Here is a 15,443-nt window from a genome sequence, read left to right on the forward strand (position 1 = left end):
CCATTTAAATAGGTTAACATATTTAGATATGTTGGAGAGTGGCAAATTGAAGCCGCGCCGCGCCCCACCCCAAGCGGGCAAACTCTAGCTACGTCACTGGGCAGTTGAAAGAAAGGAACATTGCTCCTTTAGGGTTAAACAACATCATTTATATTTCTTGAAAAAGGGTCTAGATAAAAATAAACAGGAAAAAACTCTCTTTTGGAAATTCAATATGGCTAAGCACAACTCACAATGAGACAAAATAATGTACTGTTAGACAAATCTGTAATCCAGAGAGACAATGAAATTGCTACCCAAATTAGTTGAGAAGAAATTTTTTTAGATAAGCTCCCACTTTGGCGGGTACAAAACTTTATGTGCATTGATAACGGTGTTCTCCCATCAGAAATCAATGCTATGCTGCTGCATGATGGGAATTGTAGTCCCTGCATTTGGGCTATGTTTTGGATTGCTCCCCTCCATTTACAACCCCTCTCTCCAAAGCGCACATGCAAAATTTCACGATACTGCCATTTTTTCTGTGATTTTCAAACAAACAAACAGATTACAATTTTCTTTATTTTGATTAGTAGTCACCTTTGCTTGTAAGCTAAAACCTACTAAGGTTAACCTTGTAAGTTATTTAATACATTCTATCTTTAGGAAGATTAATTTAATTAGTGTTTTTACTTCCATAACTCTGAACTGCAGGGTAATGAGGGCCTACAAGAAATTGAGGAATAAATACACAATGTCAGATAATAGAAAATAGAGAACATACAAGAGATTAACAAATGGAAATAACAAATTTCCTCCAGGGACTCTGATGTTCTCTTACCATCCAAACATATATATTTTGGGGAGATCAGAATGCCATAATGCATTGCAACACAGGAGATAAACCAAACTAGAAGAGACCATTCTCATGTGTACAGTTTGACCTTTGATGTTTGAGTCATGATTACGCCTTGCACAGAAAACAGTGAAATTCTTACTTGTGATTGTTGCCTGGCCTGAGGGTGGTCACTGCATTGTTTTCTGGAAAATTAAGCTGCCAGTCCCCAGGTTCTCCCAGTAGGCTCATAGGTCACCTCTACTGAGGTTGTGGCCTCTCTGTTTTCACAGAGGCGATGCAGTGCCTTATCAAATGAAAGCATTTGCTCCAAAGGATGCCATTGTTCTGGTGTGAGATGCATCAAAGCATGTGGTTACGCAGGAATTGACTGTCCCTTGGGAAGATCAAATGGAGGAGGCCAATAAGCAAAAAAGCGCCAAATATGCAGACTTGGTTCTTGAGTGCCGCAGACTGGGATGGAAAGCACAGTGCATGTTCATTGAAATAAGATGAAGGGGTTTGTGCCCAATTCCCTCTGCAGGCCTTTCTGCTAATTGGGCACCAGAGGGATAGCACAGGACAAAGACCCATAAGAAACATCACAAAGGCAGCTGAAAAGGCCTCAAGATGGCTGTGGATCTGGAGGGTTGAACTGCAGAATGTAAATTCTCCTTGGAAAGGAGCGGAGGCCTGGTCAATCTAGGCTGGGTCACCTGGGCTGTAGTGCTTCATAATGAAAGACCTGAGACACCCAAAAGTCCTTAGGTTACATCACTGATAATAAGTCAAAGTGCATCTGAGGAAGTGTATAAGAACTGAAACTTCTAGATTCTTCCAATCCTGAATGACATTTTACAAATATAACTGACAGTAAAAGACAGTACTGCAGAACTGAAGAACCTCCAGGTTTTACCTACTGATTGTCGGATTTTAATCTCTAAACATCAAGCCTTTCAAATAATCCAGAAGAAGCAGAGAATGGTCCTAATCGTAAACATATTGGAGAAACACAAGGACTAATAAAGAATGTACTGTCCATAAGCCAGCATGAACACATGGAGTCTGCTAACAGCACGAACCCCTCACTGTTTAGAGGAGGAGAACCTGGGATATTACAAGGAAGCTGAGGACCCTGCATGAACATAACATAGCGTTGTTGAACCCATTTAATTCAAACTAGGGTCAAAGGGGGCCAGAGCCTATCGTGTGAGCAACTGGTGCAAGGCAGGAACCACCCTGGCCAGTCTATTGCAGACCCTGCTAATGCACATACCCATAAGAGGCCATTTCAGAGTCACCAATCAACCAAAAGTAAATGTCCCTGTGGATGTGGGGAAAAAGCCAGTAGACATGAGTAGAACATGCAGCAAAAGGAAGAAGATTTGAAACCAGGACACAGCAACAATAATCTACATGCAACCATACAACCCCTAAAAATTATTACTTATTTAATTTAAATTTATTTTGTAGCGAATAATCACTTCTGATTTCTCTTGCTGTGCAGTCCTGTGAAATAGCTTGCAGTTATCGTGATATGAATTTAGCAAGTAAGTCACATTGGTTAAGCTATTAAGAGAAAACAAGTGCTGAGGCCTTTTCAGCCAATAAACCTCAGAGGTAATACTTCACAAAGTCACTAATATTATTTGATAGAAGCTTTACAGACTGCATGACACCATTCAGTTGTTACAGGATTCACTGGTAAAACTGAGAACATGAACAAGTGCAAGAGATGAATGTGTGCTTTTCTCAAAACAGATGTTTTGCAGTTGTTAAAAAATTCTGCCATTAGTGACGATGGTAAAGACACTTTTTGTAGGCAGCTTGTTAGATCTTTGAATGTTTCTTGCTTGTACTTTACTGTATTAAAAGATCATTTATGAGTCAGGTTTTGATAAACTGCATTTTCGACATTTTTGTGCTGATTTTTTTTTTTGCATTTCTGAATGAAATACATTTTATTGCCACTAATGAAAAGGTAAAAATATATTATTTTGCCTGCATTTTAAATCACTTATAAACCATAAAAGATCTGTACATGAAAGACAATTGAGATTATCAGTTGTATATTGCTTTGAGAATTAAAATATGTTACTGTCTATTTCATTTACAAGTATCCAGTTTAGTAATGCAATTGAGAGCAACATTTTTACTATACCTGAAGGGCCACTTAGACCTGGGAGACCCATAGGTAAACCCGAAGTTCGATGACTGCCAACAATTCGGTGAGAGGAAAAATCACGTTCTGCAAAAAAAAAAAAAGAAAAGCGTTTACAATATGTTGTAATATAGCCAGAGGATGGAGACAAGAAAATGTCCCTGCCACTGATTATCCCTTGGAGTTCAGCTAAATCAATCATTAATAAATGGAAAGGGGACGGCACAGCTGATTGTGCAACAGTGAAGGAGGCCACCAAGAGACCTTTGAGAACTCTGAAGGAGCTACAAGTAACAGTGTCTCAGAGTGCTTCACCGCTCACAGCTTTATGACATCACTTACAGAGTGAGACTCTAAAGTCACCTGGAAGAAGGTTCTGTGGTCTGATGAGAGCAAGATTGACCTTTTTAGGTAATCAGACTAAACACCATGTTTGGCGTAATCCAAACACTGCACGTTATCAGAAACACACCACCCTCACCATGAAGCATGGTGGTGGCAGCATCATGCTGTCAGGACACTTCTCTGCAGTTAGGTCCTGGAAGGCTTGTGAAGGTAGAAGGTGAAATCATTGCAGCAAAATACCGTGAAATCCTGGAGGAAAACCTGATGCAGACCTCAAGAAACTTGTGCCTTGGAAGAAGATTTGTTTTCCAGCAAAACAACAACCTCATGTAAAAAGTCAAAGCTACACAGGAATGACTAAAAATAAAAACAATGTAAATGACAGTGGCCAAGACAGAGTCCAGGTCTCAACTTGACAAAGGTTGTTCATTCACGATTCCCACAATACCTGACAAAGCTTGAGCAGTCTGACAAAGGGAAAAGGGGAAAAGTGGCAGTTTCCAGATGTGCAAAGCTGAGAAAGAGAGGCACCCCTGTGTTTACAGACTCAAGGCTATCATGGCTGCCAACATTGCATCTACTAAATACTGATATGAAGGAGACGAATACTTATGCCAAAAACTATGTATTGTTTTATATTTGTAATTAGTTAAGGTCACTTTGCAGAGATCTTTTTTCAGTTAACAAATGTCAAAAAAGACAAAATCAACCCAATGTGAATCAATCTTGTATAATAATAAAATGTAAAAATGGGGTGAATACTTTTTTAGGCACTAAAGGCGAGAAGGTAAAATGGCATTTTCACACAGCCAATAGGCTTGTATTCATAATTTCTTTGTTAAGTTTATATAAGGATACTTGTTAATACTTGTTAAGCTTTATTATTTTTTTCTGGATTTGGTCTTTTTTTTATTTTGAATGTCTGAGAACTTAACAATTATAATATTTTCTATGTATCTTTTACTGGATTCCTATTTGTTTTAATTTACATTATTGCAAAGCCATCCGGTTTATCTCTGGACGGCATCATAGTGGCAACTAATTGAAAGAGTGTCAAAAGTCACGCAGAGTGTCATCATAGGGGCAAGTTTGTGGACAAAATATTATAAAGAAATTCAAAATCACCATAAACATAAAGAAGAAGAAGAAATTCAAAATTGACGGCACTCTTCTAAACTGCCGTCTTGGTTTTGAGTTTGACTCAGCTTCACTACATTTACACATTCATCTCCCAGTCCTTCAATTAAAAGTATTCACAGCAGTCCCAGTTCTGCTAGATCATAACAAAACCAAATTGAAATTTAAAGAATGAAAGTCAAACTATAGAGGATGATCATTTTGGGTTATGTACCTTATGGTTCTGTCCACTTGAGCTTCAATGGTGATGCTTTGGTGGCCTTTGAAAAAGTGGTCAAGTTTGAGAATGTAGGAGCTCCTGGGGTCATCAAAGGGAGCTTAGGGCTTCTATGTGATGTTTAGGACTCCAGAAAAAAATTTCCTGGGGACACCTAACAGTAGTTCATGGCTAGGGTCATATTGTGTCTTTTACTATTATCCCAATCATTATATGGTATGTTCTCCCCATTCAGTTATCCTCACCATATAGTAGAATCGTTCTTATCCTTACATTTCTTGGCATGCATGGGTCTTCTTTGGGTCTGTGGGTGGCTCAAGGGTGCCTTTCAGGCTACAAATGCTACATTTTTGATACACTTTGAGTTTGCTGTTCCTTATACAAAGGATAGTTTATACATCAAGCTAATGAAAACAAAACTCTTAAATAGAGAGTGACACACGAGGCACACTGAAAGGTACACCGCATGCTTTATAGCAAAACTGTGATTTTCTGAAATGATGGCATTGCCATATGATATCAAAATTGCTAAAATGTAAGCAGAGGAAGACAAATACAGATGTGCATAAAACATGACTATGATATACTGTGAGCCACACAAAGATTTAAAGAAAAAATTAAAGAGCTGGTTTATGCTCTATACACGGGTGTCTGGATTTTAGTCACTGAAATAATGTGACTATCAGGAACCAGCCAGGACAACAGATGCAGCTTCTCTAATATTTAACTTTAGTACTGATATTTAAAATAATACAAGCAAATAGTGAAATGATAAGTTTGTAAAGACTAACACATAACTCACACAACTCTAGAGATAACGCTCTAGAGATAAAAAAGATTACCGTCTTCATGAGCCTCTCCCTCCTGAGGTTTGTCAGCCACCAAACTTTGATTTCTTCTTTCATCTTCGGGCTTTGTCACCACCATTGAGGTCAGTGGAGTCACAAAGTTGTATGAAAGGGAAAGTTTTAGGGCTTCTTCCTCAAGTGTTTTCTTATCTTCCTTGCTGGCAGTGACTCTGCAATTAGACGGCACAAAGACACTTAACAAGATGGACATGTTCTTTTGAAATAAAACAGCAATTTCATGCCTTAAATAGAGGGCATTACATTTTATTTAATGTCCTTAGAGCTCTTTAGATTTCCCTTTCTTGAGGAGCCATTATTCCTTAAATACTGCTAGTACAGCCTATTAATTGTGCCTTGGAAAGTTAGCTGATATTTACTGAAGCTGTCAAACCTCTGAAAGAAATTCAAATCTTTTACCAAATGTTAAACAGCACGTGCTACCTTGATTTATGATCAGCTAGCGGTGTTAGTGGTCTTCTTAAAGCTGCCAAGTACATGGCCCATGTAGTTTTCAAATATTTTAAATATCCCTGCTCAGAAGGGTGGCAAGTGATAAGGGATGCTGTCTCAGAAATCCAATGCACTGGGCTGTGATGGGCCATGTGATTGACTGCTGCGCTGTACACACGTGAATCCTGCCCTGCCCTTGAGGCTGCAATGGTAGATGTTGACCACACTGCGACTCAGAAATGATTATGTGACTCAGAAAATGTTATATTGAGGACAAAAATCATTCTGAGGTGTAACTAGACCAAATCATTTTTAGGTGCATTCAAATATAATGTGTGATGCACCGATTGCGAAAGCCCATTTCCGTCTGTCTGATTGCCTGTCTGTCCACTTGAAACAACTCTCTATCCCATGGGCCCATCTTTTGAGATGTGGCACATGTATTCTTCCACAAAATTTGTTGAGACAATTTTCGTTCAGATATCTAAAAGAGATGTGCACTTCACAATTTCAAAATTTTTAATTGAAAGGCACTGGAAAATTTGCAAACTTGTCCTCCTTAAAATGGACAAATGTTCTGTGTGACTGCAACTAGGTATTAGCTTACTGTTTCAGTTTTACCCTAATGTAATCTTCTATCTTATATATAAACATCTACGCGTGGAACTGTATGTGTCTGTCTGTCCGACCCAGAAGTGCGAGGCTGCAGCATGAAGCTCATAAAGCCAGCAAGGCGGCCCCAAGTTAACGAGTCAGAAGAAGAAACAAGTGTGAATCTACAGCATGAAGCTGAAATAAAGCAACTCCGTCGCCAAAGTGAAACCGCCAAGGGAAGACAAACTTGCTTAGCTGCTAAAACACAAGCGAGGCACAACTCGCTTAGCCGCTGATAGACAAGGGGTGAGCACATCCGCTAAACGAAACCGGCGAGGAAAGAGAAACACGTTTAGCTGCTAATATCCAAGCGAAATGAGCACATCAGCAAAACGAAACTGGAGAGGAAAAAGAAACTCGCTTAGCCGCTGATAGACAAGGGGGTGAGCACATCCGCTAAACAAAACCGTCGAGGAAAGAGAAACACATTTAGCTGCTAATATCCAAGCGAAATAAGCACATCAGCAAAACGAAACTGGAGAGGAAAGAGAAACTCATTTAGCTGCTGATAGACAATGGAGGCGAGCACGTCAGCACAACAAAACCGCCGACTCTGCATTTCAATTTTTTTTCTGCCGATTTCAATAGTTACTAGGAACCCGGGCTTTTTACAGCACAAGCTTGCACAGCTTATATAATAATTTTCTAGGTCATTCCTAACAATTGACTCACTGTGGTAACCAAAAAAAGTCACTTCACTAACTAGTATATGTTTTCTTCTTTAACTCATCTGAAAGCCACTCGGATGTCCTATGGAAGCAAGTCAAATGCCATGCAGAGCACCCATGCAAACAACTCACATGGCAACACCCTTTTCCTGCTGCTTTAGATTTCATAACAAATAGAGGACATAAAAGTCCATTCTCTGGATATAAATGGAAGGGGAAAGCAATTATGTAAGTGTATGCGAGACTAAATTGATTAAACAATATTATCTGCAGGGTATTATTGTAAATAACCAACGTCATCAACCTGCAGCAAAGCGGTGTTTGAATTAATTAATAATGTGGGAAAGGTGCAACTGCCCTGACTGATATAAACAGAAGACGGGTTTAGAAATGGACAGTGTGTGTTGGGAGGTGGTGGGCTCCAATGGCTTAAGCCCCCCGATTTCAGATGCCCAGCCTCTGATCTTTCAATCCTAGACATACACGAACAATTGCTCTATGTGTACCATTCATGATTCCTTAATGCAATAAATGAAATCCTTTCCAAGGTCTTACTTATTTATAAAAGTTTGATGAATTATTGTTCTTTAACTAATACTACTAGTTAGATGGGAAACTTATTTTAGTTCTTTTTACCCTTTCATAGAGTAATATGGACACTGATTTCTTCCCTGCTTGACCACACCTGTGTTTTATTCCACCCTGGAGACTCCTGCAGATCATAAACAGAATCACCTTTACAAACCAGTACTTGAATTGTGAAAAGCAATTCAAATAGGTGTTGTAGGCCTCCAAGGAGAAATAAAAGACGGATATGAAAGCAGTCACCAATACAACAGATAGCCCGAAGCACATTTTCATTTTATCATCACTTTTAGGCCTCACTTTTTATGTGTTATACTGAAGTCACCACATAACACTGACATAAGAATTGAGAAATCGGGGCAAATACTAAATTACTAGGGATAATCTACACAAATGAATCAACTTATCACTAGAATGCTTGCTAATTTTCATATATCTAGCAGTTTTTAAATTCATAAATAAAAACAAGACGTCAAACTAGCAATGAAATCTAATTAAAATCAAGAATTATCTTCTGATTAAGTAGCCCAAGAGTAAAGTGGACCTGAAAATTAGGCAGAAGTGCATAATATCTGGGCCATCAAATGAAACCCACCTTAGTGCCCATCACAGAATGAAATCTAACAGTTATAATCTTATCTAAATGACAATTATATTGAAACAGTTGTCCACAATGCCCATCAGTGTTCTCTGCCCTCCTAGATTCAGGGCTAGGTTTTCAAAAAGTAGAGTGCTAAAACACCAATTATGGATTAGGAAGTGGACATATCGCACTGTTATACTTTACCTTTAAAAGCAAAATCTAAAAGTGGCTTGGTACAGGTCAGGTTTTTGAGGTGGCATAAACTACACTAGCATCTCTGGGCTCAAGGTAAAAGCTAATCTAGATGTAAACCTAGTTAATTACATCCACATTTGGCAGCAGCTTCAACTGCCAACAGAACTGAAGTATCCAGAGATAAACCATAATGGCCTGAAAGAACATGCCAGCTCCACGCAGATAGCATAGGATTTGAACCTAGGATACTGGACCTGTGCCGCCTTTTAGTGAACATCTCTGCTGAAACAGGTGCACATTTACACTCAGTGCTGACATCAAACAGCAACTCCAAGCTGTCATCTCTAGAGATAGCAGCCTATCCATATACCTTTTCTGTATTTGTTAAGGTAGAATTCATAATCGTAAGAATATACTGTTGAATGTTGTGTAGATACGGCCTATTCTTTGGCCCTACAAAAATACAAATTTCTTTTTTTGGAGAGATGCAGCACTATTAAAAAATAACAACGGAAAACAATTTTCTATACCAGCACTTCCCAACCGGGGGGCCGTAGCAGCATTGCAGGTGGGATGAACAAAACAATGACCATCCCAAAACTCGGATACAACAAACCACCCCCACCAAAACCCACAACGCTCCAACGATCAGGCTTGATTCACAGTAGCAGCATTGCAGGTGAATTGCTGCTGATCCTGGACGAACTCACAATCCTCCGTCCTTATGATCGTGATCAATCCGCCAAGGACGAAAAGAACTGATTGTGCTTGATTCATCTAACACTCTGAAGCTCTGGTGATCTCACGGAACCCCTCCCCACCCACTCAGTTGCTTAATCACACTAAATTCCCACTCCCCTATGTCAGACAATTGAGCTGAATTCAGGCAAAGGGAGAGGGACCAGGGTGGTTCACAAACACACTACCATGTGAAAAATTGGTGTTGAAGGACTTTAGATGAAGTGGATTATACTTTTATAGCTGACTATGTCCATTAAGTAATCTTGACAAGGACATGAACCAGTAAAACGTTTCTTACGCTTTTGAGAGTTTTTGCTGAATGGTCAGGTAGGCCCACAGACGTTCAATGTAATCTCCAAAAATGTACTCCTGCTTTTCGCTGATTGTATCCTTGTTGGCAATGGGGGATTTGGTGGTTATAATCAAAGCGCTCTCCACCTGTGGGGATAGAAATCTGCGGTCAGTGTCAATTGCCATATAAATGGGAGTTGAATACCCTGACCATGTTGCCTGCCATGCATGTTGTTCTGGAAAACCTCTGCTTTATGACAATGCTATAAAGAAACAAGTTTAAAAGTAAGAAAGCACAGAGCTAGGTGAAAACTGATCTCTAGATTTCTAAAACGTGCAACATGTGTTTTTTTCAGGTAAAAATGTTTTGGTGTAATTTATTAGTCCTGTTACATATTCCATATATGTTAGCCATCAATTAATATTTGCTCGTATTCAGTGTTTCATGAACTGAATGTTAGAAACAGCTTTGCAAGGCATTTAGATCGAAATCTTTAAAAAAATGAATAACTAAAAAATGTCAGTTCTATAAAACACACGAAAAAGACACAGCAAATCAGTTGAAAATATAACATTGTGCCCTTACCTTCTGTTTTCTGCATTTCCTACACATGGGTCAGTCGATCAGTGACAACATCATTACATGACTAAGATCAGAGGTTTTTCTACATGCGCAGAATATGGGCGCAATATATTCACTTGAGTTGCCTGTCACTATAAATATTGCATTGCTCTTTTTTTTGATTGGAAGCATATAATTGCAGTGCACTGTCCCTTTAAGTGCCAGTAGAAGAGCATTCATTCTGTAGATCAGTTTTCGATATGAACACTTACTGTCTGGATTCCATTAAGTAACATCTTTCCACAAATCTCCTTTCATTTAATCTCAAGTCTCTTATCTATGTACTTCTGTGGAAAGCTATTATAGAAAAGTATATTCTTAAATATCTCTCAATTATACAAGAGACGAGACTATCGCCAAGAGATTTTTTTCCAAGTCCAGCCCTGCTCTCAACCATATTCAACCACGCCCACAGTCCTCTCACCTCTCATTGGTGTTAATACTTTTGTCAAACACAGTTCCTGCGCTCTCAGCTCTTATAAATTTTTACATTTTCCTCACTTTAAGTTCCCAATAAAAGAAGACTTATTATGTCCAAATCTTATTGATGGGTTATCAACAGAAGAAATGAGTACACAGGCAATCCTAGCACCGAGAAACGATGAAGTACAATGAATTAATACAAAAATTGTTGATCGGTTACACGACAAATTGGTTAAAATGCGTATCAATAGACTATGCTGAAACAGATGGTGGTGATCATGTGGAAGATGAAAACATCAACTTACAATATCCCGTAGAATATCTACAAACTTTAACACTGTCCGGTCTTCCACCAGCTGAATTACTGTTGAAAGGAGGATGTATCCTAATGTTATTGCGTAATTTATATCTGAGTGATGGGCTATGCAATAGGACAAGATTAGTTGTATTCAAAATTGATCGAACAATTCTGACATTTTCTGACAATTTTAACAGGCGACAAGAAAGGTAATGTAATACATATTCCACGGATAACATTAGACACCAAAGATCTTGATATGCCATTCGTATTACAACATTTACAGTTTCCTGTTAGAATAGCTTTTGCCATGACAATTAATAAATCACAGGGACAAACATTCAAAAAAGATGGTTTATTTATTAGTGAGAAAGAAACGATATTCACTCATGGGCAGTTATATGTTGCATTGTCACGATATAACTCCAAAACACGGAATCAAAATTCAATGCGATATTGACAAAAAGTTAATTCCAAATATTGTTTTTACTGAAGTTTTACAGTAAAAGTGTAAGCTTAAAATGTATTTGCGTGTTAATTTCAAAGCCAAACAGAACGAAAATGTATAACACAACGAATACCTCTATCGCAATATGAAACAAATTTTCTTTCAATTTATTACATTTTACTATGGTTAATTACTCGCTGTAATGTAAAACAGTTAGGTCTATTATTTATATGTAACAAATCACATGAAAATAACAGTCTGTTTCAATTGTACATCTGCTTTACCGTACGCGAGTGGCAGAGACACAAAGTTGCTAGCGCGTAGCACCCACCCAGGGGTTCGCGAGTGAAGCGAGCAGGAGGTAGAGCCCCCTAGTATTCAAAAACAATCATGAGCATATATGAAAATAAACATTATATCCTGGTGCATGTTGATACAGTAAAGGTTTCAGTTAGTCTTAGACACTGAAGGAGTTAATATTTAAGAAAGGCCACCATTGATTTCAGCATAGAAGAACGGCCTGCCTGCCCTTTTACTTGCTTTGATTTGAATTTCTGTCAATCAAGGACGTTGTGTTCTTTGAAGGAGGTGAGCTAATGAGCAGCTAGGTTTCTGCTTAATGGTTTCTTTGCCTGATATGGAATTGCTTCAAGAGTGCAGTGCTGTCAAACCAAAAATATTGCCAGGTCTGCCTCATCTGCAGAGTTGGTAGTCCTGAAGGAGGTGGAAAAAGCTTGCCAAGGAGAAGGGGAAGCAATGTGCTAGATTGTATTGCCTCCTATTGTCCTGGGGTGGGCTGACTAGAGGAAGCTTGCAAGTGTACTCTGTCAAATAAATAACATGACTTTATATGAACCTGAGACAATGTCTTTGGTAGGTATGTCTGGGGCTTTGCTACATCCTCCAAGTTGATTGGATTGCCACCACCATTATTCATCCTGCTTTCTCATGATACTATCTTTTACCACTTAAATTTTCCTTATTAATTCTGATTCACATAAAAACACGTTGAAATTAAGTGTAACAGTGATAGCCCCTCAGCCATATCTTTCACATAATTGCCTTTATAGTAGATTTTCCATATTTCTATAATTCCTGTACTTGTAGCACCTTACTTTTAAATTTCTTGTTTTGTTTTGTTTTATTTTAAATATAATGTTTCTGAAAGCAATTAAATAATTAACCAAAGATGACTGAATTGAGAATTTCTCTGAAAACTTACAGACTCAGCTTTGATGTCAGTTGTCAGAAAATCCAGATTATTATCAGTGATTTGTCCAGCCACTATAATTTCTGATCCATTGTAAAAAAATTTGAACTTGGATTGTGTTACACTGTTAACTTCATTATCAAGATACTGCAACTCCACATCCGTGAGCAAAGGGCTGGCCACTTCTTCGTAAAAGTTCTGAAAGAAGAAAGGACGGTACAGCAATCAACACCATCTCATTTTTGTACATCTTGATACACAGAACAGTAAACATTTCACAACCTCTGCCAAGTGTTGGTGTGTCACACTGTCTATAATAATCTCTAATGTGTTATCAATATTTGTTATATAGTACCTTTCATACTAGTCACTGATGTAAAGCATTCTACCAAACATCAAAAATGATTGCTGAAAAAATGCATTTTCTCCATACAGTATGCCTCATGTTCATTAAAACTGTATTTGTTGTTTTCTTGTGTGCTTTTAAGAGAGGCTTCAGTTAGTTTACTCTGAACCTTTTCCTTCTATGTTTAAATTCCTCATTTATACACACATTTGTAAATGATATTTAATTCCCGCTACTGCTGGCTATTAGACACTCTAGACATTCAGTAAAACAAATGCAGACTGAGTAAAGAGATTTACTTCCTTACAATAAGGAACTTTGCAGCACTGGTTTTAGAAACCAGTTTACTTGAAAATAAGGCTGCACAGCCATTTTAAAGTGAGACTAACCCTAATTATGTTCAGAATACAGTAATCCCTCCTCGATCGCGGGGGTTGCGTTCCAGAACCCCCCGCGATAGGTGAAAATCCGCGAAGGAGAAACCATACGTTTGTATGGTTATTTTTATATATTTTAAGCCCTTAGAAACTCTCCACACTGTTTATAAATATTCTCCGCACAGTTATATAGTAAACCCTCATTTATCACGGTTAATCCGCTCCAGACAGATAAATGAATTTCCACGAAGTAGGATTCTTTATTTATAAATCTAATATTTTTGCAGTTAGAGCACAGAAAAAAATGTTTACAACCTTATTAAACATTATAAGAGCCCTCTAGACATGAAATAACATCCTTTAGTCAAAAGTTTAAACTGTGCTCCATGACAAGACAGAGGTGACAGTTCTTTCTCACAATTAACAGAATGCAAACATATTTTCCTCTTCAAAGGAGTGCACATCAGGAGCAGAGAATGTGAGAGAGAGAGAGAGAGAGAGTAAACAAGCAAAAATCAATAGGGCTTTTAAGTAAATGAAGCACCGGGATAAAGCTGCCGCAATGAAGGGATCAATGTGAAGGTAGCCTTTCAGCATTTTTTAGAGGAGCGTCTGTATCTTCTAAGCAAACAGCCCCTCTGCTCACACCCCCTCCGTCAGAAGAAGAGAATGTCAGAGAGAGTGAGAGAGACAGAGAAAAGCAAACAATCAAAAATCAATACGGGCTGTTGGAGCTTTGAAGTGTGCGAAGCACCGCGCGGGAAGCATATCGTATATCATTGAGGAGTTTTATTTAATACATAATACGTTCTCTGATTGGGTAGCTTCTCAGCCATCCGCCAATAGCGTCCCTTGTATGAAATCAACTGGGCAAACAAACTGAGGAAGCATGTACCATAAATTAAAAGACCCATTGTCCTCAGAAATCCGTGAACCAGCAAAAAATCCATGATATATACTTAGATATGCTTACATTTAAAATCTGAGATGGATTAAAGCCGCGAAAGTCGAAGTGCAATATAGCGAGGGATCACTGTATATTAAGTGCATGTTTCAAGATAAACAGATGTGTTCATTACTGCCTGTGATGTATTCACATTCAAATTAGGCTTGTTGTGTTAAACTAGTCCATGTATTCTCCAATCTTCTTATATTATACGCTACTGTGGCTGTTCGTTTGCCTGTCCAGGATTTTAAATCACCTGTCGCTCGCAAACCGTTTCACCGATTGACCTGATATTTGGTACACATATACTACGTGATGTCTACTATCCGCTTTCGGGTGATGATTTTTATTACTCTTTTTATTTTTTATTTATTTTATTGTAGAACTCTTGCGGCACGCAGCAGGGCGGCTGTGCGGCGCATGCATACGTGCATCGTTCTCATTCTCTAACACCTTCGCGGCCACTTCCCCTACCTCTTCATATATTTAATCATTGTTGAGGAAGATTGAAGACTTAAGTACCAGCTTAAGTGAAAAATTAAGATAAACATACTAAGTAATTGCAACACAAATACTAACTTAATCAGTTTTTAACGTAAAAAGATGCCAACAAAAGAAGAGAAGCAGTGGGCCACTAGGGTGGAGAAAAGAAGAGCTGCTCAGGAAGCAGCAAGCGCATCAACCTCTGAGCAAACAAATGATAAACGTACAGAGAAAGAGGATGAAAACTAGGAATGCTCAAGTCACGTGGATTCACTGCACATTATCGTGCAGTACGCGGTTACTGGTATTTCCATAAATGAAATGGTTAAGTATCCCAGTTTGATCTCATTAATCTGCAGAGAGCTGGAGCAAAATGTGTAGCCAGAAGAGTTTATAACTCGAAGTGACAGCAACCAAGTACACTGCTCAGTAAATTGATGGACAAAGAATTACTTTACTCTGAATGTCAAAAAGACTAAACAAATGACTGTTGACTTTAAGAGGCAGAAATCTGTAAGTTTACCACTCGTTCTGTGGAGGAGGTAGAAATAGTGACTCATATAAATAGTTAGGAATTCACCTAGATAATAATCTTATTTGG

The 15,443-nt window shown here is 38.4% G+C and overlaps 1 protein-coding gene across 49 annotated transcripts in view; it reads right to left on the reverse strand.

Moving 5' to 3' along the window:
- Positions 1–15,443, reverse strand: part of LOC120540417 (inter-alpha-trypsin inhibitor heavy chain H3-like) — a 95,133-nt gene that overhangs the window by 48,662 nt on the left and 31,028 nt on the right. For all 49 annotated transcript variants that reach the window (XM_039771207.1, XM_039771203.1, XM_039771204.1 and 46 more), the window contains exons 12-15: positions 12,703–12,888; positions 9,697–9,836; positions 5,517–5,692; positions 2,976–3,062 (exon numbers count right to left, since the gene is read on the reverse strand). In XM_039771207.1, coding sequence (XP_039627141.1) covers positions 2,976–3,062; positions 5,517–5,692; positions 9,697–9,836; positions 12,703–12,888 — 589 coding nt within the window. The remainder of the gene's footprint in view (positions 1–2,975; positions 3,063–5,516; positions 5,693–9,696; positions 9,837–12,702; positions 12,889–15,443) is intronic.

The sequence above is a fragment of the Polypterus senegalus genome, chromosome 12 (genome assembly GCF_016835505.1).
Source record: "Polypterus senegalus isolate Bchr_013 chromosome 12, ASM1683550v1, whole genome shotgun sequence".
Taxonomy (NCBI): domain Eukaryota; kingdom Metazoa; phylum Chordata; class Cladistia; order Polypteriformes; family Polypteridae; genus Polypterus; species Polypterus senegalus.